This window comes from Crocuta crocuta, unplaced genomic scaffold, assembly GCF_008692635.1.
Source record: "Crocuta crocuta isolate KB4526 unplaced genomic scaffold, BGI_CrCroc_1.0 scaffold675, whole genome shotgun sequence".
NCBI classification, from domain to species: Eukaryota; Metazoa; Chordata; class Mammalia; order Carnivora; family Hyaenidae; genus Crocuta; species Crocuta crocuta.
Genome location: NW_027528796.1, coordinates 3,518,733 through 3,542,985, shown reverse-complemented (window position 1 = coordinate 3,542,985; position 24,253 = coordinate 3,518,733). Strand labels below are relative to the sequence as shown.

The 24,253-nt window shown below is 58.4% G+C and overlaps 1 protein-coding gene across 2 annotated transcripts in view; it reads left to right on the top strand.

Moving 5' to 3' along the window:
• ABCG1 (ATP binding cassette subfamily G member 1) overlaps positions 1-22,384 on the top strand; it is a 50,456-nt gene extending 28,072 nt beyond the window's left edge. The window contains exons 2-14 of one of the 2 annotated variants that reach the window (XM_077755456.1): positions 4,849-4,966; positions 6,594-6,726; positions 8,853-8,903; positions 13,160-13,305; positions 13,572-13,695; positions 14,704-14,818; positions 16,574-16,722; positions 16,897-16,998; positions 17,863-18,031; positions 19,031-19,131; positions 19,241-19,399; positions 20,581-20,699; positions 22,078-22,384. In XM_077755456.1, coding sequence (XP_077611582.1) covers positions 4,849-4,966; positions 6,594-6,726; positions 8,853-8,903; positions 13,160-13,305; positions 13,572-13,695; positions 14,704-14,818; positions 16,574-16,722; positions 16,897-16,998; positions 17,863-18,031; positions 19,031-19,131; positions 19,241-19,399; positions 20,581-20,699; positions 22,078-22,306 — 1,715 coding nt within the window. In that variant the 3' untranslated portion in view covers positions 22,307-22,384. Of the gene's footprint in view, positions 1-4,848; positions 4,967-6,593; positions 6,727-8,852; positions 8,904-13,159; positions 13,306-13,571; positions 13,696-14,703; positions 14,819-16,573; positions 16,759-16,896; positions 16,999-17,862; positions 18,032-19,030; positions 19,132-19,240; positions 19,400-20,580; positions 20,700-22,077 lie in introns of both variants that reach the window. The other variant, XM_077755455.1, reaches the window with a different exon arrangement.
• The last annotated feature ends 1,869 nt before the right edge of the window (positions 22,385-24,253 follow it).

Here is a 24,253-nt window from a genome sequence, read left to right as displayed (position 1 = left end):
TTTCCATCCACCATTCCCCCAGCCCTCACCCCTCCTTCCCTCCCTCCGTTCCCCCATCCCTCCACCCTTCCTCCCTCCCTCTCCCCCCAGAACTCCCCCTGAGCCCCCAACACTCAAGGCTGGAAACCACCCTGGGAGTCGCAGCTGGGGATTGCTTCGAACGAACGTGTGTCTAGAATACCTGGGTGAGCTTTGGAGACAGGAACTAGAACGTTCTATCAAAGAATGGGCCCTGGGGTCACCTTTCCTCAGGCTCCCATGGAAGTGGGGGCTGGTAGCAGCAGCCCTGAGGGCCTGTGAGGAGGTGGCCCCTGCACTGGCTCTGGAGACCGCGGTCCCAGGGGCCCCCCAGCGGCCAGTGTGTGGCTCCCTGGTGAAGATGGCGCCATGGGGAGTCTGGGTGTGATGTGGAGCTGGGGCCCTCACGCCCTCCACCCACGGGCACCCTGACAGGCTGTCTCGTGCTACTGAGGTGGCTCTGGGCCAGTGCCCCCTTGCTGCTGGGTGTAGAATGAAGCTCGCTTCCGCTCAGAGCTGCCTCAGTTTCCCCGTTCTCCCCTCGAGCAGGGGCACCTGCCTGAGAGAATGACTTGGCGGGAGCCCAGCGCCTCTGGTGCCGGCCAGTCCCCACTCCAGAGTTCCAGAACAAGGTCACAAACCACCAAATCGGTTTGTAAGTCAGGTCCGTTGGAACGCAGCCACACCCGTTTGCTTCTGCAGCAAAGCCGGGCGGCGGTGGTTTATCCTGTGGGCACAGCACTGGGCCGGGTCTGGAGCGAGTGAGCGGATGCGCCCCCACAGAGCTTACGGCCTGCGTGTCCCCCCAGCGGGGTCCGCGCCCAGCCTGTCAGGATGGCCCTGGACCTTCAGACCAGCGCAGCACGAGCCCCTTCCCCAGGGCGCCTCCTTCTCCCGTCCACACATGCCCCGGACGCCGAGACAGGACGCCTTTGTCTTCCCGGGGCTCAGACACCAAACCCGCGGCGGTCTGACCCCGGGAGCCTCTCTAGGAACTGCCGCCTGTTCTAAAACCACAGCGTGTTAACCGAAGCCTGAGCGAGTGCTTGCTGAAGTCTGGGGCACAAGCTGCTTGTTATTTTCTGAGGGTAACCAGGATCGGGGGCCTAACGGGTCCCCGGGGGCTCAGACGCAGGCCCCGGTTTGCCGGCACTGCCAGCCCCGCGCTGCTCTGCAGCCCCTTGTCCCTGCGCAGCCGGCTTGAGGGGCAGGAGCTGCCTTAGTAACAGGGAGACTCAGGGAGCATCTGTTAGGGTCAGAGGACACCGCCCTTCTTCCCAGGGGCTCCGAGGGCTTCATATACGCAGGGCTGAGTCCTCCCTAAATGACAAGAGACCCTCTCTCGCCCTGGCGGGAAGTTTTTGTTTTTAACTCGAGGGCGTTTTATGGAAGGAAGAAGATCTGGAAGGGTAAGGGGGGTCTGACCCGCTCCGAGCTCTTGGGACACACGCAGGGAGTTTTCAGCCTGAGCTCTCGGAGCAGCTCAGGTCGGCCTGTGGCCAGGCGGCGCCCTTGGTCCCCAACGATGGAGAGGATCCTGTCTTTCGGGGAGGAAAGGCGGGTCATTTCTTCCCTTTCTCTGTGAAGTGCATCACACGGTCGCAGACAGAATGCACGTGCCTGTGGGTTGAGCTGCGCACTGAGTCAGTGGGAGTCGGTCCACACGGGGGAGCGGGAGCAGCTGCCCAAATCCTGCAGCGGCATTGCCGGGACCGGCGGAGCCGCAGGCCCCCACCTGCTGCAGGAGCCGCTGCTGGAGAATCACAGAGCGGTCAGAATGTTGGCTTCTCTGCTGACCTGCTGTGGGGCCTGGGGCAGGTCAGTAGCCCTCTCTGAGCCCTTGCTTCTCGGCTGCAGAGTGTGTCCAGGAGCCTAGCACCCAGCTTGCTGTGAGGCATAGAGGGGAAGACGTGAGCAAAGCTGGTCCCTTGCCCAAGGGCCGGGCTGTCCTCCATCCTTCCCCTTCAAGGGCACGTTTCTACCCAATGAGACATCTGTGTGCCCCTCCCGCCCCCAGCTGAAGCTGTGCTGCTGTGTGTCCCCAGCACCTTGTAGGTGTTGACACTGTTCCTCTCAAGTACTGTTCGCCAACGTGGGTCCCGGGGACGGAGTGGCACTAGCCTCCTGTGAGATGGAGAGACCCAGTGTCTGAGCAGAGCTCTCGTCCCTGTGATGGAGGGACCCGGGGCACTGTCGTCTCTGCCTTTGTGTCTGTCTCTCGGCTCCTCTGTTGTATGGGTTTTGGTCTGGCTGTTTGGGGGACGGGCTGCCCGCACGCTGTGGGGGGCGATGGACGCTCGGCGGCCCTGCCCCTCTGCGGGTCTGCCCTTGCGGTACCCGGAGAATCACTGCCCTGACCCTGACCTGAAGCTTCAGGGTGAGCACGCGCGTCAACGAGCGTCCGCGGCACAGGAAGGAGGCGGCTCCCCCATCACGCTGAGAACTGGGCTGTGCCGAGCTCACGTTGGGAAGTGGGGCAGGGGCTGGGATGCCTCACGTGCATCTCATATCTCTGTAGGGGTCAAGCGCAAGGCTCTGCAGCCAAGGACGAACTCCCTGCACAAATACAGAGTGTGCACGTGTGGGACACTCACAAACTCGCTTCTAATGGCTGCGCCCGGTCCCTTGGCACCGCACTGGGGGTCCCACGTCTGAGTGTGAACTCCGACCCCTGCGGGTCCAGACCGATTGGTGGTTTCTTGTTTCCGCCGTCACTTTTACGAGTCTTCTATCCAAAATGTGTGTCTGCTGTTTCTCAAGAAAAGCAGATTTCTGACATTAAAGAGGCACAGCCCCAAGCCGGGTCTGGTGCCTCCTCTCTGCCCGACCCCGCAGGCCCCGCACAGGAGGACCCCCCTCGGCCGGCCCGTCCCTCCCTGAGGCATGAGTCTCACGGTGCCACGCCCCACCTGGCCAGGGGTCATGCACCCAGCACGGGGGTCATGGGCACATCCACACTCCCAGTCAGTGGCTCTAAAAGACAAAACCACAGGCTACACGCCTCTGGGCCCACTTTCCCCCTGAAAGGGCCAGATGAGCCCACCGCTCCCACACCCGTGGTGCGTCCTGGCGTGCCGGCCGCAGGCATCACAGCTGGTGTGAGTCGTGCTATTATCTGGTGCCCAGTGTGCACCCCAGTACCAAAGGGCAGCCCCCAGGTGCCATCAGAGGAGCCTCTCAGAATCCCGGGGCCCAAGGCCACCCCCCGGCCGTCACACTGCACTTGGCCTCCACATGGCCGGGTGGCCATCTCCGTGGCACACCTACATCCTCAGGCGGTTACTGGTTCACAGAAGGACAGACTCAAGGGAGGGTTTGGTCGGGAGTAACCCCGATCCCGACCTGAACGGCCCACCGGGAGGCCGGGAAGGAGCAGACGCCTGCCTGGGATTAGTGCTCGCTCAGTGATGTCATGCGGGTCCCTGTGGCCCAGGCCCCGGGGCGCCTGTTGAGGGCCCACGGCACCGGGAACTTGACCTTGCAGAGGAGAAGCCCCCGCTGAACCCCGGCTTTGCCGCGTGTCTGTCCACCATGGGGTCCCAGCCCCTGCCCCACGCTGGTCTCCCTCTGCTCCTTCCGCTAAGTCTCCCACGTCCCAGCAGTAGGAACGTGAGCTCCTCCCCCAGACTTTGTGCTCTGTTCCTCTGTCCCTTCCACCCCGCCCCCCCCAACGGTGCTCATCTCCCCGGACGACTGCTATGCTCCGTAATGAGGCAGATCGCAGGGCCACAAGCTTCCTGCCTTTCGCTTCTGCTTCTCTCCGCCTGATTAAACAAGTCCTCAGGGACTCCCTGTCCCATCGAGGTGGCACATGGTGACAGGTGCGGTGTTGAGGTGCCCCATCTGTGAAAGACGAGTAGACAGCTGGGCGAGAACCCCCCCAGGCCCTTCCAGGTTTGGGGGTGCAAGGAGCATACAGCCGGTGACTGGGGAGAAAGTCTGAAATGAGGGGCTCCCTTGAGGGCTTCACCGGCCGCTGTGGGTGCTGGGCGTGGGAGGTAAAAGGGTTCATTTGTGTGACTGGTCCTGGAAGGGGCCCTTCTGAGCATGTGTCTCGGGAACTGAGAAAATGGGCCTGAATTAGGAGTCTCTACCTGGGAGGCCGGCTGCCTCTGTCTGATTGTTTGTCGCACGTTGAAGAGTCCGTCAGAGGCGGACGGACGCGGCTCTCTTTGCGGCGCGTGGTTCTTTCCCTTTTACGAGGCTCTTGGATGGAGACTTGGCAGAAATTCCAAAGCAGTTTGATGTGGCTGCAAAATGATAAACTCGGAATTATTAATGAGTTAATACTATTTTTAATTATTTAGAAAGAGAAAGTTTATGAATAAATCTTGCATGAATAATGCATGTGTATATAAATGATAAATAAAGGAAATAATAACCATTTCATTAATAAAGGCACTCATTCACCGTCTTGGGGGCAGAAGTGGCGTGGCCGGTGGCATGGCCCTGGGTTAAGATCTGCTTACACTGGCTGCGGGGGTCCTGAAGGAGACACCAGACTCCCTGGACACCTGCTTACTCCAAAACGAGGTGGTGGATCCCCTGCACGGCCAGACAATGCACGTGCAAGTGCTTTTAAACATTACAGCGGGGCACTCGTGCGGGTCGCTGCTAACGTAACAGGGGACACGCAACTGAGGAAGACAGAGGCACACAAGAAGCTGGTTTTCACCCCCGAGTGCAGCGTTTTATGCCGTGCATGTAAAATCTTGCTTTAAGGCCACAGTTACGTCAAGTATCCTTGTGGATTTGCTCGTACTGCCTGGCGGTAAAGCCCACGATCCCCGTGATTGACAGCTGGAAACGGCTATGATGTGCTTTCTGCAGGATACAAGACCCTTCTGAAAGGGATCTCTGGGAAGTTCAACAGCGGGGAGCTGGTGGCCATCATGGGTCCCTCCGGGGCCGGGAAGTCCACGCTCATGAACATTCTGGCCGGATACAGGTGAGCACGCCTGCTGCGGAGAAGCAGGGTCTCGCCCTGTTGTTGGCCGGGGGTGGCAGTCGGGGGAGCCAGTCCCCTTCTGTTCATCCCGTCACTTCAGATTCTGTACAGACTCTGATCTGAGGCCTTGGGATCTGGGAAGGAAGCCCTGCAGGGAAGGCCATGACTTTGAAAGCGTCAAAGGGCAGCACCTGCTCAAGGGCAGCACCTGCTCAGTGTCACGTGACGTGGAGAGTGGCCTGGCGTGCAGGGGAAGGAGGCCACGGGACGGAGTGGGCGGGTCGGCTCCCTCGTGGGCTCAGGCGCCACTGGACGCAAGATAGGAAGGAGGGGGAAGGTCAAGGCCGGGGAGGGGACGGCAGGAGAACTCTGAGACTAGTGTGAATTGAGGTCTTCTGGACATCCTGCCTGGTGACATTCCTGGTGGCATCACCAGAAAGCCCAGTCCTTACGAGTGTTAGAACTGGCCTCCTAAAGCCGGCTGCCTTCACCTCTCAGGCTCCTCCTAAAGCCGGCTGCCTTCACCTCTCAGGCTGGCATTTGCTAACTTTAGCAAGTACTGCTAATACTCGGGAGAATTTCATCCCCTGGACAAAAAAGATAACGATCACCCCTCTCTTTGGGGCCTCGGCATTGCTCCTTAAAGCCCGAAATTAGGATTTTTTAAAACCTCACTTATGACAAATTCCTGCCTGTTGCATTCACATCTAAAGGTTGGAGTCAACACCAAGTATCGAGGGGGTGCTTGGGTGGGGGCGGGGGAGCGTGGGGGCAGCCACTGTCAGCACCCCACCCCCACAGCTGCTGCCTGGCCTGGGGGTACTCGGGCAGCCTGTCTGGAGGAGGCTGCCCGCAAGGGGAAGGGATCCCAACCCATTGCCTGGAGGAAAAAGCCTAAGGTCACAGTCATGGCCGGGCCGGGATGGGGCTGGAAACCAGCCATAATTTCACTGGTCCCCACAGTCCTGGAGGGTTTCTGTGCTTAGAGACATCCAGGAAGTAGGTCTTTGGGGGGAGGCCAGCACCCCCCAATCACGCCTCCCTGGGCCAGTGCAGATGGGAGGGGGAGGCCGTGCCCCTCAGGCCTCCGGGGTGTTCATGCCATGCTCTGACCTGTCGCTGGGTCAGGGGACAATCTACGTGGCCGAATGGATGCAGGGCTGAGACCCCTCCTCTGAGCCACCTGTGCGCAGGGAGCCTACTCCGTCTCGGCCCTTGGGAACTGGCTCTGACGTAGCGGCTACACCCCCAGCCTCAGAGTCTTGTCCTTTGGTGTAGTCTTGGCCACTCCCAAGATCACGCAGAAGCCAATCTCAGGAACCCCAGCACAGCGGGGGGCGGGGGGTAGGGGGTGCACGTGCCCCTGGTGTCTGCATGTGGGAGCACCCACGTGCATCTTTGTTCATAAGCACTGGTTACTTACGGATTCGGTACCTTATGGTCCATCCCGAGCATGGGCTCCACGCAGCTCCTTCCTGCGAGTCCTGGTGCTGCTCTGGGGCCCCATCCCCTCCTGCCCCTTGGTGTCTCTTTGGTCCATGGTTCGGCGGGAAGATGTGGGAAGGGCCCCCCTCCCTCCCCAGGGCCCTGGAGGGGGAGCTGACAGTGTCTGCTCTCCACTCTGCAGGGAGACTGGCATGAAGGGGGTCGTCCTCATTAACGGCCTGCCCCGGGATCTGCGCTGCTTCCGGAAGGTGTCCTGTTACATCATGCAGGACGACATGCTGCTGCCACACCTCACCGTGCAGGAAGCCATGATGGTGAGCCACTCACCTGTGTGGGCCAACCTCACTCCCCACCCCCTACCTCCCACNCCCCCCCCCCATGCAGGAAGCCATGATGGTGGGCTGCCCACCTGCACGGGCCGCCCTCCCTCCCCTCCGTCAGAGCAGTGCCCGGCTTGGGGCCAGGGGCTGTGCAGGCCACCTCCCTCCAGCGCGGCTCTCAATCCAGGCATGCTGTTTGGACAGCTTCACTGAAAACAAATTCCCAAGACCCTGGCTTCTCATAGAAGCACTTCTCTGGGGGGCAAAATCATGGTCGAGTTCCTGAGGTTATTTTGATCCACCTGCTGTGGGTGGCCACAATCCTACTGCCCGTGGGCCATCAGCTGCCCTTAGTTGTTTGTAGCTCTGGGCCCAAGTTCCTCCATCTGGTGCCTGCGTTAGGGCCCTGAGGGTCTTGTCCTTGGCCCCCCTGCTTGCTGGGATCGGTGGGGGGGGAGTGAAACCAGCAATTGCTGTGCGTCCACTGCATGCCAGGCCCTGCACAGTCACCCAATATAAGGGGCACCTCCCAGAGTTAGGCAGTGAGCCCAGGGTGCCTGCACGATGGGGTCTGGAGCGGCCCGGACATTTAGTGCGTGGGGCTGCCAGCTTTTCTGCCTTGGCCTCACCCGCTGCAACAGATGGTGGGCGGCCTCCAGGCCCCTGCTGGCACAGCAGGGAATGTTCTCGGGCGTTTACCTTCACTTTCCTGCCCAGAGAGCTCTTGCCCCGGGCTCCTGGCTTGGACAGGGCAAAGCTACCTCTCTGCAGGGTTGGAGAGCAGCCGCCTGGCATTTTATCTGAAGGGCAGCTCCAAGGGCTTCTTAGATCAGCAAAGTGAAGCAGGATAAGATGTCGGATATGCAACATGCCCCCGACCTGCTCTGCGGGTCGTCTTCATTCATGTCCCTGGTGCTGAACATTCTGGAAGAAGAGACCCCTCCACCAGGCTGGGCCTCGCCGGCAGGCACGTGCTCAGTGCCCCTAACAGCTTCTCCCGCCTCCGTGTGGCCATTCTGATGGGGCACAGGGAACTCAGGAGAGGTTACAAATAGAACAGTCGATTTAGAAAATTCACACTTAGTTGAATTCTGAATTGCTATTTCGCCTTTCTCCTGGGAGACCAGAGATTAGCATCTTGGTGAGTTACTGAGCTAAAAACACTTGGTTACCCAACTGAGAATCTTCACTTCGATTTCCAGCTCAATCATAGCTTTGTTTTACAGACAGGATTGGTGACTGTCACCAATCTGTCACCAGGCTGTGCTGTGAAATCCATTTTCAGAATGAAATTAAATTAGATTTTGATCTTGAGAATTTTATGATGCCTTGAAAATCACCTCTTTCTTGTGGAAGTCATGCCTCTTACTTCGGAAGGTCACAGGGGTGGGAGGACACCGGCCACCCACACCCAGTCCCAGGCATGTGTCACAACAGCTATGCCTTTCCACGTGCTGCTTCTGAGCCTCACCACCACCAGGCAGACCTCCAGGTGATACTCGATGTCACCTGGTAGGCGGCTGGCCCCGCGAGCCACCCAGGCCTGGCCTCTCCCCTGGTTCCCTGGGTGGGAGGTGTGCCCTGAGGATGCAAAGGCTCCTTGTCTCCCAGGGCGGCCCAGGAACTCAGCAGGGCAGAACCAGGGCCGACACTGGATGCCAATCGCTACTCAGTCTTACCCAGCAGCGATGTGTGCGGCAAACTGGATCTCAGACAAAACAAAATAAAACAGTGACTCGGGAGTCCTTATATTTAGTCCTTGCCAACTTCTGTGGTGTAAACACTCCCACTGTGGATAATGTTAAGCTCTCCAGTGGTTTAACAGGTGGCCTGGTCTTCAAGCCCCAGATGCCTGGGGTTTCCTTATCTATCAGCTGCCCGAACCCACCTTCTCTTGTGGGCGTGGCAGAGGAGCCATCTGAGAGGACAGGAGGCATCCCACACGTTTGCTGCTCTCTGGGACCCTGCCTTTGCTCAGCCAAGTTGGGTAGGAAGCCAAGAGCTCTGGGGGTCTCCCCCCAACATCTGACAGCACGGCTGGTCAGGCTCCAGCCCACAGTGGGTGCGGTGAGTGAGTCTGCCCTGCTGACCGCCGTCTGTTCTGATTCCCCGCACTGCAGGTGTCCGCACATCTGAAGCTCCAGGAGAAGGATGAAGGCAGGAGGGAGATGGTAAGTGTGGGCATGGGCCACAGGTGGTCCAGAAAGTGTGTGAAATCCCCTTGGCAGAGGTGTGGGAAGGGACTTTGTGGCCCTGGTGTGGGGGACGGTGACATCTCAGTGTGTGTCCTGGGCTGGTGGCCCGGACCCAGGAGTGGTTGCCTTGCCACAAGACCTAAGCTCTCGGCGCAGCCACCAAACAGCAAAGGATGCAGCAGGAAGGCTTAGGTGGTCAGAGAACACTGGCCTCAACGTTAGACCAAACACTCTGCCCCTTTTTAGTGTTTAGTGTGCTTTATACTCCACTGTTGTTTTCTTTAATAAAACACTAACAATGAAGATGGTTAGTCATTCTCTTAAAAATAACCAGCCTCTACCCACACACACTCACAAGAAGAAATTTGGTTCTTACATGTCATTAAGCAGCCTTAAAAAAAATCAAATAAGTAAGTTTCCAGGATGCTGGAGAGCTTTGAATCCTTTTCATCCCCCATTCTCCCTGCTTCTCTAAAGCCCAGGACACAGGGAGGGTGCTGGGTCAGCACCCCCCGGGGAGCCGGCAAGCCCTGCTCGGTGGAGGGTGTGGCCGGTTTATGTTTACACATCACCTGGGGGAGACTCAACTTTCCTCCGCTCCACGGCCAGCCTGGCACTAGTGGGATTCCAGTGGAAGAGTAAAATTGGGCGGAATCCCACCCCTGCAGTGCTGTCTTGTCTTCCAACACCCTCGGAAGACCACAGTCCGGCTGCACAGAGTAGGACCCATAGTTTCAGCACCAGTGGTGCTGGCCAGCGCCTCACGATGGCTGTAATCTGGAGCGATGAGCAGAGCGCGGTTAAGAAACATTAACCCCAGTTCTATTTCCCATGTCTGCTCCGTCTCCCGTGGCACATACTAGTTAATATTCCGTAAGGGTGCTGTGAAAACAATGCTGGGTGTCACTGGGGCGCCTCGTCTCCCCTGTGCCCCCGGGCGGCGGGCACCCTTCAGATCCCTCAGGGTCAGCCACACAGAGCAGGTGGGAGCAGAGCAAAGGCCCCTGTGGCTGTCAGGATGCTCCCTGCGGAGTTCTTTTATTCTGAGGTCCAAAGGAAGGAAATGGATTACTGGAGTCCAGGGACCCCCTTTCGGAAGGTGGGAGGGGTGGGCTGGGTCGTTGGTGCTGAATGCAGAAGGTCTTCCAGAAATGAGCAGCCACCTCGGACCCGCCGGGGAAAGCCGTGGAGGGAAGGCCCCTCAGAGCAAGGGAGGACCAGCTTATAGCTCCGCTCAGGACTATACAGTACGGTGGTGAGCGGGCAAGGGAGGTCGAGGGTCTTTGCTAACGCAGAAACGGTCCTGCTGTGAGATGGAGCCAGGTCCACAGGGGGCCCCTTTAGCTCTGGCCTCCTTGGATCCGCTGGATAACCTTGGGTCACTGCCCCCAGCAGTCTGGACCTTCGTCTGTCCAGACGAGGGCCGGAGGCCACGGCCGCACCGGTCTTCCGGGGCAGCGTGAAGCTGACTTAGCTCGTGGCTCCACAGAGCAGACACAGGGTGATTTTCCCATCGCATGACCCACCTGGACCATCCTCTCCGTGGGGAAAGGGAACAGGAATGTAGCTTTTGCTGGCGGACCGGGAGGGCAATGCGTGCTTCTCAGCTGACATTCTGTATCGACACACACAAGCCCTTTTGCTTCCTGAGCCAGCCGTGTCTGTTAAGTCATGGCCTTCAGAAGCCAGCTTCCAGCGCCCATCAGGGAGCTGATCAGGGTCTTTGGGGAGGCCTTCCTGGTGGGGAGAGGTGTCTCCCAGGCGGGCCACGCCCTGTCCTCCATACACCTGACCTAAGCCACGGACCAGACCAGAGCCTCATGCTGTTCTCAGCTGGGTTTACCTGACAACTGCGTGGCTAAATCATCCCGAGGGAGCAAAAGCCTTGCCCCATCTTCAGATTCGTCTGCTGCTGACTGAGCAAGGCTGCGAGCCATCCCTGGAGGGCCTAGGGGTGGTCTTGGGTCCCACACACATTTCTCACCAGAAGCCTCCATTCTGGTCTTCTGCCAAGTGTCGGTCCCATCTCCCCCAAGAATGTATCTGCCGGATTGGGTGGTTATTTCCAGGATGAAACAGCAGAGAGTGCCTGCTGTGATTCATTTCCCCCCAGCTTACATTACAGTTGTTTGTGTCTTGTGGAAACACAATAGATTGGAATGTTCTATTTTGTAAAAATTTTTAGTGTTTATTTATTTTTTGAGAGAGACAGAGTATGAGCGGGGGAGGGGCAGAGAGAGAGGGAGACACAGAATCTGAAGCAGCTCCGGGTTCCTAGTTGTCAGCATATAGTCCGACTCAGGGCTCAAACTCATGAACTACAAGATCAGATGCTTAACCCACTGAGCCACCCAGGCGCCCCTAGAATGGAATGTACTAGTAAGTAATGGAATGTGTTGTCTGCAGCCTTCCTTGGTTCCCAGAAAAGCATCCTCAGCCCTTGAGGGTCCCTAGCAAGGGGCTCCCTCAGGACCAAGGTCTCCCAGGGCCGGGACACTGCTCTTTCTGACTAGGTTTAGAACAAAACCACCCAGCAGAGCATCACTCTTGAGAGAACGCCAGAAGCAGGCTGGATGGGCAGAAGAGCAGGCACTGACATTTGCCTCCAACCCCTGCATCCTGTCTGTGGGGCCGGGGGTACGTGGAGTGGGGTCATGCCCGACCCCGAGGAGGGAGCCCTGAGAAGACAGATTGTGGACAGGAGAGGGATGCTCCATGCTGGGGGGGTGACCCCAAAGGCGAGCCTGGAACAACCAGAATGACTCTTCATTCTGTGGTTCTGGAAGACGGCACGAGCTTGGTGGCTCTGGGAAAGCCAACAGATGCTGTCTGCAGGGGAGGGAATGTGGGCCAGGCCATCCCCCCCAAAGGCCCCCCCTTTCATGGCCCTTCCCAGACANCTTGGTGGCTCTGGGAAAGCCAACAGATGCTGTCTGCAGGGGAGGGGATGTGGGCCAGGCCCCCCCCCCCCAAAGGCCCCCCCTTTCATGGCCCTTCCCAGACAATCTTGCTGACCTTCTTTCCAGGTTGGGATTCCTTAAATACAGCGTGTTGTAGAAAGGCCATGGGTTGGGTTTTACGGACCAGCGAGGGAAGAGGCTGGTGACATCCAGACCCAGGTCCCTCTGACCCCACTGCCTCCTGGGCTGTGCAGCAGAGGTGCCCTAGCTCTCGACACCTCCCCAGCCTTGCCTTCTGTACTGACTGTGCATCAGGAATTCAAGAGCCGGGGTGAAAATTTTCTTCTCCGGGAGTTCCTTCTCCTTTGGGATGACCTCATCTCCCCAGAGAAGCCACTGGACTGGGGGCCACCCGCTTCTGCCACCATGGATGGTGGGCGGGTGTGTCCTGACAGGAGGGCTGGCCCTGGGCGGTGAGCCTGGTGTGGATGCGGGACAGTGGAAATGGACCACACTTTCCCAGGGCTGCCTCCAGGGAGTCACTGCACTCAAGCCTGCTGATGCTCTGTTCCCTGAGCCACTACTGGGTCGATCATCCAGAGCAGACAGGGAGGCTTAGTCACAGTGGGCTGTTTGTACCTGGTACCCAGCCTGCTTCCTGGAGCCGGTGTCGGCGGGGCCACCGTGGAAGGTGGCGATGGCTTTAAGCGGTTCCCTGACCTTGCTGGCATGTCGGATTCCTGATTCTTCTATTGACAAGTGCCGAAGGGGCCGCTTTCCTTCCTCCCAAGAGACCTGGCCTGCGGGGCACGCGTCTACAGGAGCCTCGGGCACTAGGACTGGTGTCATTGGCAGCCGCTGTTGATTAAATGCTTCCTGTGTGTCAGGCTCTGTGCCAGGTGTTTTCATCCTTGTCTCATTTAACTGCCATGATGGCCCTCCCCTCTTTGTGCTAGTCAGAAACCCCATCATCCTCTGCCTGTGCGTCTGCCCATCTACCCCATCTAAACACGGTGATTGAGCACCTTCCCTGCCCGGGCCCTGAGCGAGGCTTCAAGGGGCCTGCAAGGTCACCCCTGCAGGAGGCAGATCGGGGACCCCGCCCCAGGCGGGCCAGGCTCCAGCACTGCTTCCCAGCCTCGAGGGCCCACATCGGGACCTCGGACGTGGAGCCTCACCTGTCCACTGGGCGCTGGGCCCCACTCTGCCGTCCCATCCACGTGTGTCCACGAGTGGGATGCGGGAGGCGGCAGGTGTTCCCGCGTGGGCCCTGTAGGTGGTGAGGTGTGGCGGGCGGTCCCTGACGGGCACGCTGGCCCGTTGCTTCCCCAGGTCAAGGAGATCCTGACGGCTCTGGGCTTGCTCTCCTGCGCCAACACGAGGACCGGAAGCCTCTCGGGCGGCCAGCGGAAGCGCCTGGCCATCGCGCTGGAGCTGGTGAACAACCCCCCCGTCATGTTCTTCGATGAGCCCACCAGGTAGAGCCACGGAGGGGAGAGCCCCGCCCTCCCCATGAGCAGTGTTTCCAGGGCGCCCCTGGGGCAGCCTCAGAAGGGGGGAGGCATGTGCGCTGCCTGCCAGTCCTTTTCTCCCATCCCTGGGGTCCCCGAGGGGAGGCCTGACGTCCCTCCCTCTCCCCATCTGCCTCTAGAAGACACAACAGCACAGGCCTCCCCAAGGTGCGCGGAATATGGGGAATGGTTTGGGGTCCCACAGGCATCTCACGGTGCCCCTTGTCTTGCAGTGGCCTGGACAGCGCCTCTTGCTTCCAGGTGGTCTCCCTGATGAAAGGGCTGGCCCAAGGAGGGAGGTCCATCATCTGCACCGTCCACCAGCCCAGCGCCAAGCTCTTCGAGCTCTTTGACCAGGTGTGCAGGCCACTCGATGATAGCCCAAGTGAAACCAGATCCCGGGGATTCTGCTGCTGTTGGTTCCTGGAGGTGTCACTCAATCTGGGTGGCCTTAAGTGTGGTTTTTCCTACGACTTTCGAGACATCGGCAGCTAAGGTAGCAGGGCAGGAGAGGGTCAAAAGAGCTGGCCAGTGTTCCCTCTCTACGGCTGATATCTGGCCAAGGGATCCTGGGCAAGTCACTAACATTACTGAGGCTTCATTGTCCACCCCCACCCATGTAAAGATGGGGAACACCTGCTTTACAGAATTAAATGGCAGGTTATCATATGTGTACAACATCATCTCTTTTATAAATCTTAGGTTTCGATATTAAAATGAGGGGGGAAAAAAGACCCAGGGATGAAATGTGTGTAATTTCAAAATCTTTCTTAGCAGGCAGTTAGTGTGAGAGGGCAGGAAGCAACATAATAAAGTAATGCCTGTCCACATGATACCTTCCCTGACTTAAAGTTCCCTTTGAACTTTAGCAGTTTGGGGGAGGGACTGTATAGCTCCCCTGAATGCAAGAGAAATTGATTGATGGATGGGTGGATGGTTGTAGGATGAATAGATGGATAGGTGAATAGGTTGAATAGGTGGTGGGTGGATGGGTAGATCAGTGGATGGATGGATGTTGGATGGATGAGCAGGTGGATGGATGGAAGGATGGATGGATGAAAGGTTGAATAGGTGGTGGACAGATAGGTGGGTGGGTGGATGGATGGATGAGTGGATAAATGGTTGAGTGGATGGATGGGTAGGTGGGTGGATGGAGGGGTGGATGCGCAGATGGAATGACGGATGGGTGAAAGGTTGAATGGGTGGTGGATGGAAGGGTGGGTGGATGCGTGGAAGCGTGGATGGAATGACGGATGGGTGAAAGGTTGAATGGGTGGTGGATGGAGGGGTGAATGGATTGACAGCTCTTGTTGCTTTACAGCGGAAGACAAGTTTGGTGTTCTCCTTCTCCTTGCTTTTTTCCAGCTTTATGTCCTTAGTCAAGGACAATGTGTGTACCGGGGGAAGGTCTCAAATCTTGTACCATACCTGAGGGAGTTGGGTCTGAATTGCCCCACCTACCACAACCCCGCTGATTTTGGTAAGTAGAGCCTTGACCATCTGGAGGGGAAAGAAAAGGGCTTTTCTTTGCTTTCAGTGGGTTTCAACTTCTACCTGAAGCCCCCACATTTGGAATTCCTTGACATGGTTCAAAGGCCACCCTGTGGTGGAGTTATTAAGAACAGATAAGAGGTTTTCTTTCCTCCGGATCAGATAGCTGGGAAACAGAACAAGGGAGCTATTGGGGGCAGACTTTCCTAATGCTGGGTGTATTGGGCTTCTGATTTAAAGGAAGTCATTTCTGAAAAGAAATAACCTTTAAAAATAAAAAGTGACCTTCTGCATCGATTCACTGAATTGTTAAAATGCTGTTTTAAATTTTGACCAAACATCACAAAAAAGGCGATGCTCGGAGTCCAGAGACCGTGTTGATGGTCTGAGACCCTCCTGAGTCGGCAGTCCTGGGGCTGGGCGCTGGGCACGCCTTGAGACGTGGGGGCCCACACCTCCATGCTGGCGCTGCTCCGAGGTGCCTCCCCTGGCCTCCCCCTTGGCCCACGCCCTCCAGGGCACTGACCACTGCCAGCCATCACTGTCCCCTCACTGGGTCTCCTCCACATCATGTCTCCCCGCACGGCTGTCAGCAAACCCAACAGCCTCTCCAGGCCATGTCTCCAAAACCAAGTGTCTTCCTCCACCTCCAGTCGCTGGCACCCCTGTCGCCTTCTCTTTCTCTCCAGCTTCATGTTTACGAGACCCCCAAGTGCTGGAGACCCCTGACTCAGTCCTGTTCTCCCACCTCTGCCCCGGTGCTAGGGTCCAATCTTTGCCGGCACCTCCTGCCTTCCCATGACTGCTGAGCCACACACCGAGTGGCCGAAAACAGCAGAAATTCATTCTCTAGTGGTTCTGGGGGCCAGAAGTCGAGGTGTGGGTGGGGCCGTGTTGCCGCTGAAAGTTCCAGGGGTGGGTCCTTCCTGCCTCTTCCTGCTCCTGGTGGCTCCCGCGTTCCTGGGCTTGTGGCTGTGTCCCTCCAGTCTCCAGGCATCATGTCCTGGTTTATGACAGGATCTAAGAGGGCTTGGCTGCCCAGGTTTAGGAGTTCAGGCTCAGGAAAAGCCAACACCTGGTTTTGCCAGAGGACAGGGCTAAAAAATCAAGGCCGGGGACTTTGGGGCTCAGCAAGGATGTTAGTGAGAGGTGGGGCCGTGAGAAGGAGGCACAAAGACCTCAGATGGAGAGCAGGAAGGAGCAGCGGTGGGTGTGGGGTGTGGAACCAAGGGCCAAGGAGAGGCCCGAGGGAGACAGAGACAGCGTCTGACACTCTGGGGATAGAGAGGTGGGGCTGATGGTCCCACGCAGCGGGGTGGCTCCGGGCCCTTCTCCATGGTCCTGAAGAATCACTTGCGCCTAAGCCCATAGGGACAGCCAAGCCCCCTCTGCTCCTCTCCTGGCTCCCGAAGCAGGCACTCGATTAACATCAGCAGGTGGATAAGTTAATAGATGCATGAGCTAATGACCTCTCAGACTCCCTGGCATCACCACCTGAACTTGCATTTCTAGGATCCTGACATGATAAATGGCCTTGCTGGGTGAGGGGAGGGAGCTTAGGGCTGAAAAAACACTGGCTGTGAAATGATTTCATCATGTGACGCAGCATCCGTATAATCGGTTAAAAATATCCCTGCGAGGTTCATGGTTGTGTTGTCGTAAAATGAGCAAGGCCTAGGTTCATGGGAGCGACCTGAGGGCACCTCTCTGGGGCCTGGGTCTGACCCGCCTGTGTCTCCTACAGTCATGGAGGTAGCGTCCGGTGAATACGGTGACCAGAACAGCCGCCTGGTGAGAGCCGTCCGGGAGGGCATGTGTGACCCTGACCACAGGAAAGAGCCCGGGGGGGATGCCGAGGTGAACCCTTTTCTTTGGCACCGGCCCTCTGAAGAGGTAAAGCAGGCAAAACGCTTAAAGGGGTTGAGAAAGGTAATGCACACCCCCGGCCCCGCTGCGGGACGGCTGCATGTTGCCCCTTGCACGCCGCTGCATGGGGGCTCCGAGCCGGGGGGCGGTGCGTCCGGGCTGGCGGCTCACCCCTCCTCCCCCTTCTGCGCGTGTCCCCAGGACTCCACCTCCATGGAAGGCTGTCACAGCTTCTCGGCCAGCTGCCTCACCCAGTTCTGCATCCTCTTCAAAAGGACCTTCCTCAGCATCATGAGGGATTCGGTAAGGCTGTTTGCAAATATCGCCTCGTGGCAGAGGAGGCTGTGTGTCCGGCCGTTTTCCGCTTTATTCGTCCTGATCGGGCTTTCAGACTGCTTTCCCTGCATTTGCATCAGTCAGCTTCCCCTCCACGACGCTGCTGTGACAAACAGTCCCCAAATGCCAGTGGCTGCAACAGGAAGCATGTGTGTCTCGCTCGTGTCGTGTGTTGGCGGCTGTGACTTGTGGCCCCGCCCCATGTGTCTCATCCTGGGGCCCAGAGTGGACAAACGGCTCCTTTTCTGGGACACAGCAAAGGGCAAGCGTGAGAGAAAAATACAGGTGGCCTGTAAGCCTCCCGCTGGGGGCGACAGACCATCTCCCATACGTGCACCCCACTGGCCAGGCCCAAGTGGGAGTGCTCCTCCCTCAAGGAGTCCCTGGGGACACAGGTGCCCGCAGTGTACAGGGCCTGTCAGGCGGGCAGTGGGGAGTCCAGTGGACAAGCTGACGGCTACCTGCCGAGGGCGGCTGAGCGCCCAGTAGGGCCTCTGGGGTCTACTTTGAAAGTTGGAGGGCTGGTGGCTGCCCGGCCGGTGCGCTCCGAAGAGGGGCCTCAGATGTATCCATTCTTCGTCCCCCCCCCGGCACTGTTGACTCATCCTCCCTGACCTTTGTGTCCTTTGCGAAGGTGATTCAGGCAGGACAATTGCTACTGTTTTCACAGCATAAAGTTCTGTGTGTGAGCGTGTGAGCGTGTGCGAGTTGGCCTAGGGTTTGGGCTTGTTTTCCTGGAAGAGAGAGCGGGGCTGGTGCCCCCAAAAGCCTTGGCGCCCTCGCCTTTGCCCAACGTGCTCGCAGGCCGCTGAGTGGCGTGTCCGCCCCCAGGTCCTGACGCACCTGCGGGTCACGTCGCACATCGGAATCGGCCTCCTCATCGGCCTGCTGTACCTGGGCATCGGGAACGAAGCCAAGAAGGTCCTGAGCAACTCCGGCTTCCTCTTCTTCTCCATGCTGTTCCTCATGTTCGCGGCCCTGATGCCCACCGTTCTCACGTGTGAGTGCCTGACGCTACACCCACCCACCCACAGGGCGCTGAGACCAGGGCTCGGCCCACGGATGACTTTTCTGACCCATAACATCTCGGGTTTTCAAAGTACCATTTTCTTGGTTGACAGGTACTATCGTGTTTTCTCTTAGACAAGAAAATACATACCAGGTTTAAACCAAAGGAATTAATCACTAATGACAAATGTGTGAGCATGGTGGAAGGCTGACGGGGGGTTTCTGAAAGGTGTTCTAATCAGGAATCCCTCACATTTTACTGCTTTAGCATGACCTCATTCACATATTATTTTTTAAATTTTTTAATGTTTATTTTTGAGAGAAAGACAGACTGTGAGTGGGTAAGAAGAAGAGAGAGAGGGAGACACAGCCTGAAGCAGGCTTTCGGCTCTGAGCTGTCAGCACAGAGCCCGATGTGAGGCTCCAACTCATGACCTGAGCCGAAGTCGGACACTTAACCGACTGAGCCCCCCAGGCAGCCCCCCTCATTTACTTATTAAGAGAGCCTGCTGTGGCCAAGTTTGGGAGTGGATGAAGCTATTCTGGATGGATCTCTGTGTAGTTCCACATTGTTTGCAGAGCGCACTGCCCTTGCTCACTTCAGGCTGACAGTGAACTCCCGCATAACAGCCCCCCCCTGCCCTGAGTGGCCCTGAGTCCCCAGGACCAGCTGGGCCCTTGCCCATGGAAGGAACCACACCGGTCAGTGGTGAGGTTAGCCGTAAATACTTGAGCACATCACCAAAGTGACGCTCAGTATCCAAGATGTCCTCCGCTCTTTGATTTTCCACTCGGGGGGTCTTCGGCTTATACAGACGCTTGGCAGTTTTTCCAGGCTGGCAAATCATTTCATAGGTTTTCGCTCAGCCTCTGAGCGCCGCAGGCGCACAGGCCCACGCGGTGGCTTCCAGCTCGGCGGGAGGTCGCCTGGGCAAACCTCCGGCTTGCCGGCCATGTCCGCCTGACCCTTTCCTGTCCTTCTGTCCCCTAGTCCCCCTGGAGATGGGGGTGTTTCTTCGGGAGCACCTGAACTACTGGTACAGCCTGAAGGCCTACTACCTGGCCAAGACCATGGCCGACGTCCCCTTCCAGGTGTGTTGGCGCAGGGGCGCGATTGGAAGAGGGGCGAGGGCTCTCCGTCGCTGCCCGTGGGGGGGGGGGAGGCCGCATCGCAGGAGGGTGACGGACCCTGTGCTTCCAGATCATGTTCCCCGTGGCCTACTGCAGTATCGTGTACTGGATGACATCACAGCCGTCCGACGCCGTGAGGTTCGTCCTCTTTGCCGCGCTGGGCACCATGACCTCTCTGGTGGCCCAGTCCCTGGGTCTGCTGATCGGGGCAGCATCCACGTCCCTGCAGGTAGGCATCCGTGGAGGAAACACCCTGTGGGGGGCCTCCCTTCGCCGCCTGGGCCAGTGCAGCCAGGGAGGCTGCCCTCCCCCGCCCCAGCCCCTTCCTCCTGATTCTACCCCGGCTGCCTGGATTGGCTTCACGAGGGGGAGGAATCACACTCTCGTGGTCGGTCAGGGTTGCCACGCTGACAGCAGCAGGTGCCCTTAGGTGACACTTGCTGCATGCCAGGTGCTGTTTCTAGTGCTTTCTGCATAAAGGTGCACGGAGCCCCACACACACCCACACGCTGGGTGTGACGCTGTCCCCATTTCACAGGTGTGGAGACTGAGGCCCACAGAGGCAGTATGGTGTGGTCAGGGCCATGCCACTGGCTCAGAGACCTATGGTTTGCAGCCTCTGGGGGATCCACTCCTCTGCCCTGTGGCCCCCGCAGCTGCAGGCTGTGACCTTACCCTGCCCACATGCCCTCTGGGGCTTCACGCGCCCTTCACAGGCCTGGCGCCGCCCTGCCCTCCAACCCTCCAGCCCCACCTGCTTTTGCACTTTCCGCATGTCTGTGGCTTCAGGCTGCCCAGGCTAGTTCTGTCGCCCAAAGCAAAGCCACAACGCTGGTGACTCGCGGACACCCCACACCCCCACCTGCCACTGGGTGTGAAGGACCCCCATCTCCATCTTCAGACCCCACTGCCAGGGACTGCTCGGTCTCTAGGGTGGCCCCCCTCCATGGATAGGAATGGCGATGGCATCCACGGGATGTGGCCGTGGAAAGTGCTCGGCCCCCCCAGCCGTGGCGAGTGCCCAGGGGGCGGTGCTCACGGCCCTTCCTGCCCCGGACACAGCGACAGCACCCGGCCGTCCAGTCCTGCAGACCCCGGTACCTGCTGCCTCACGGCCACTCGCTGCGGCCCCCGCTGCCGCCCCGCGGTAGGCTCTCAGCCTCCCGTCCCCTCGGCTGGGGCCCGCTGGTCTCCCGGCGACTCCCAGCCCCTCCCTGCGCGGAGACCGGCTGCTGGCGGAGGGCGGGCGGGGACTTCGTGGCCTCCTGGGCCCCAGCCCGACGCCCTGGCCCTTCCCCAGCTGCCGGTGACCCTCCAGACGCGTGGCATATGGGCCCCTGGGGACACTTGAGGAAATCGGGCGGGACCTCAGCTGCTGCCCCTGAGCACGTGCTCCCTGTGTCCCGCCAGGTGGCCACCTTTGTGGGACCCGTGACGGCCATCCCAGTCCTCCTCTTCTCTGGGTTCTTCGTCAGCTTCGACACGATCCCGACTTACCTGCAGTGGATGTCGTACATCTCCTACGTCAGGTAGCGTGTGTGGCGTCTCTCCTGCCCCGGAGCCCTGTGTGAGCCCACGGAGGGGCCAAAAGCCACTTCGCGGCCATCGGCTACAGGCCAGCCGGGTGCTGGCGTCACGGATCCAAGGCTGTGGGTGCCGTTCACGTCTTCCCTGGGTCTCACGTGTCCTCCTTGTCACCAACACACACTCACACGCGCACACACGCACACACACGCGCGCACATGCAGGGATAAAATAAACACCAGCGGTGCGTGCCTTGGAGAAGCCGCAGCGGACCCCGAATTCCGCGTGTTTTGGCGAGCTGCTGGGGCAGAGCGTTTGCATTTTAAGAACCTTGCTCCTCTCGGGCATGAACAGCGCTCGTAACAGGGCTCTGACTCTGTAAAACCCAGTAGAAACCAAGTCATGTTTTAAACATCCTACTATCTCTGACCAAGAACGACCCGGCCCCCCGCGCACTGCGGCGCTGGGACCTCATCCTCTCTGCTTGGGGCTCCTGGCACGCTGGCCTTACGGGGCAACGCGCCCCCTGGCTGCTGGAGCGACTCCACGTGACACACAAGACCCGAAGCTGGGACCCAGCCTTTCTAGAATGTCAGTTCAGACCCGCATGCATTGTTCAGGAAAACAGAATCAAAACAAAGCGCTCGTACAGAGTTTCAGTGATCGGTGTGCGTTCCAGCCCCAAGAAATCAGAAACCCACGTCTTTTTTCCTAAAATCGGTGTTTTCTGTTCTGGCGCTGGGACATAAGGAGACATGAGACAGAAGGGNCGTGAGATCATGACCTAAGCGAAAGTCGGACGCTTAACTGACTAAGCCACCCAGGCGCCCCCAGAAGGGTTTTATTTAAATGTGCTGTAGTCCTTCGAAGGTGATCAGATCCTTTATTCTGTTTAACTGTTAAAAAAAAGTATGCAATATCAGAGGTGATCAAAAAGCTCTTTAAAAAAATATTTATTTTGAGAGAGAGAGAGAGAGAACATGAGCAGGGGAGAGGTGGAGAGAATCCCAAGCAGGCTCCACACTGTCAGCACAGAGCCCAACACCCGGCTCCATCCCACGAACTGTGAGGTCATGACCTGAGCCAAAATCAAGAGTCAGACGCTCAACCGACCGAGCCCCCCAGGCGCCCTGATCAAAGAGCTTGCCAGTTCATTCTCCCCTCTGAACGAACACCTACTACACATTCGGGTGTTCTGGGTAGAGGCCCAGGGAGAAACAAAAATCGGAAAAGCCTTAGCTGTTGGGCGCATTTGTCCTGGGAAGATGTTGCAGGTTGGGAATCATTCCCATGAGTGCGGGGCTGGGGAAGGGAGGGGGCCGCGCCGCGGACCAGGGCTGGCCGTGGGCAGAGTGGTGCTCACGCTGCGCGCCCTCCTCGCAGGTACGGGTTCGAAGGGGTCATCCTCTCCATCTACGGCCTGGACCGAGAGGACCTGCACTGTGGCATCGACGAGACGTGCCACTTCCAGAAGTCGGAGGCCATCCTGCGGGAGCTGGATGTGGAAGGTGCCACGCTCTACCTGGACTTCATCGTGCTGGGGGTTTTCTTCATCTCCCTGCGCCTCATCGCCTACTTCGTCCTGAGATACAAAATCCGAGCGGAGAGGTAAAGCACCTGTGTGCTGGCAGAGGGCGCAGCGGGCACCGCGGCCCAGGCGGACTTGTGGGATCGCGGCGGCGGGCGGCGCCCGGGGNGCTGCCGTCGCTGTCGCCCTCCCTCCGGCCGCCTCCTTCTCCACGGAGAGGTCACCTTCCAAGCCAAAAGCCGCTGAGTCTCGTTCAGTTGAAGAAACTGTATCTTTTTACGTCGAAGAACACGATTCAGGGTACATAACCCGCTTGGCTTCGAGAGACGAGGGGTTGAACTTCACGGGCGGCTGCACCAGACGGACACGCGGCGCCAGCAGATGGAAGGCTCTGGAGCTGCACGCGCTCAGCCCCCAGGATTTCAAAAAGTCGTGAGGAAAACTGGAGGGTGAGGTTGGCCGAGGCTCCCCCCGCAGGCCTGCGCCCCCCCCCCCACGCTCTTCTTATTTTAAGCAAACCATATTGTTTATTTCTTCCTAACTTTCTCACCACCTCAATTTTGCTTAAAAACATGTCTAGGAAATTAGCCTTGTTGATGTTTCCCACATGTCTGTTTCCTCACGCATCACGTCAACTACCTCCGCGGCGCTGGGGGTGCGAGGCTTGCGGAAAGTCCCTGGGGGGGGCCCTCAGAGGTCTGCGAGGGGAGCCGCCGTAAGGGGGACCCGCCTGCAGCGGGGCGAGGGCACCCAGACCCCAGGGCATCCGAGGCGATTGCAAGCAAGTGGCGAAGACTGTGTGGCCGGTGCGGTGTGGCCGAGCCGTGGACAGGGTGCGGGCAGTGCCACCTCCCACAGCCTGTCTCTGTGGCTTCTCCGCCTTCTCAGCCCTGGCTGGGCTGGTGTCCGTGTCACAGCCCAGAGACGGCCTCTGGCTTGCTAACCGGGGCCCGTGTGCCCACCAGCTGTCAGGGGCCGTGTGCCCACAGTGGGGAGGTCAGAAGAAGACAAAGGAGATGGAGCTGCTTCCCCCTTGGAATCTCATTGCCCCGGGGCCGGGGTCTCCTAGTGTCTCTCGCTCATCCCCCGTACGAGCCTGGATCTCCTGGTCTGTGGACCATTGCGCTGGGTGGTCTTCAGGGCATCTTTCAGCTCTAAGAGAGTCTACACCTCCTCAGCTGTGTTCCCCGAGCTCCTAGTTCCTACCTGAAGAGAATGGAAAGCGTTGGCAATTTACCCACACATGGATTTGATTTGCAAATACTTAGGGACCCCCTTGCACACCCTTTGCTGCTTTTTAGCAAACACAACTGAGATGTGTTACAATGTAACGTTGAGTTTCACTGTTCTGGGCAAACGTGGCTTCACCTTCCAGGCAAAGTTATTTAACCAGCATCACGTTTAGGCTCTATAAAAAGTCTTTTGTTTAATTGCAAGACAGATTGGCCTACAAGATGTCACAGGTAGAAAGTCCCACATAGGAACAGCCTGGTGAAATAGAGACGGGGTGGGGTGGGGGAGGGGATGGCTTTGATCAGGCCACAGTGACACCGGGTGCGGTCAGTATTTAAAGACCTCTTTCCCTCCAGGTGAGCCCTCCAGAGGCAGATCTGCGACCCTGCTGAGGACAGGTGGGGGTGGGAGGGAGCCTGAGGGAGCTGCATTGCAGGGCCGAGCCCTTCCCCCACCACACACCGTCTTGCGCACAGAGCCCACCATGCTGTGTCTCAGCCATTCCATAAGGAAACAGTGAGATTCCTGCAGATCGAAAATCTAGCGTCCAAGTGTAGCTGCATCCTCAGAAGGAATAATTTCCCAAGGCGTTCATGCTCCCTGCATTTCAGTTTTCCACTGTTAATAAATTACATTCGTCCCTTAATAGACGAAGCATCAAGGGGCAGATCTGGTGGCTGCTTGGAGGGAAATGCATGTGCAAAGTAATTGTAGGGGGTTTGCTTAGATCTTCAGGCGCCTGAGTGAGGCTGTCAGTCCTGGGAGGCCGTCCCCCCCCCCCCCCCCGGCAGCCGGGGG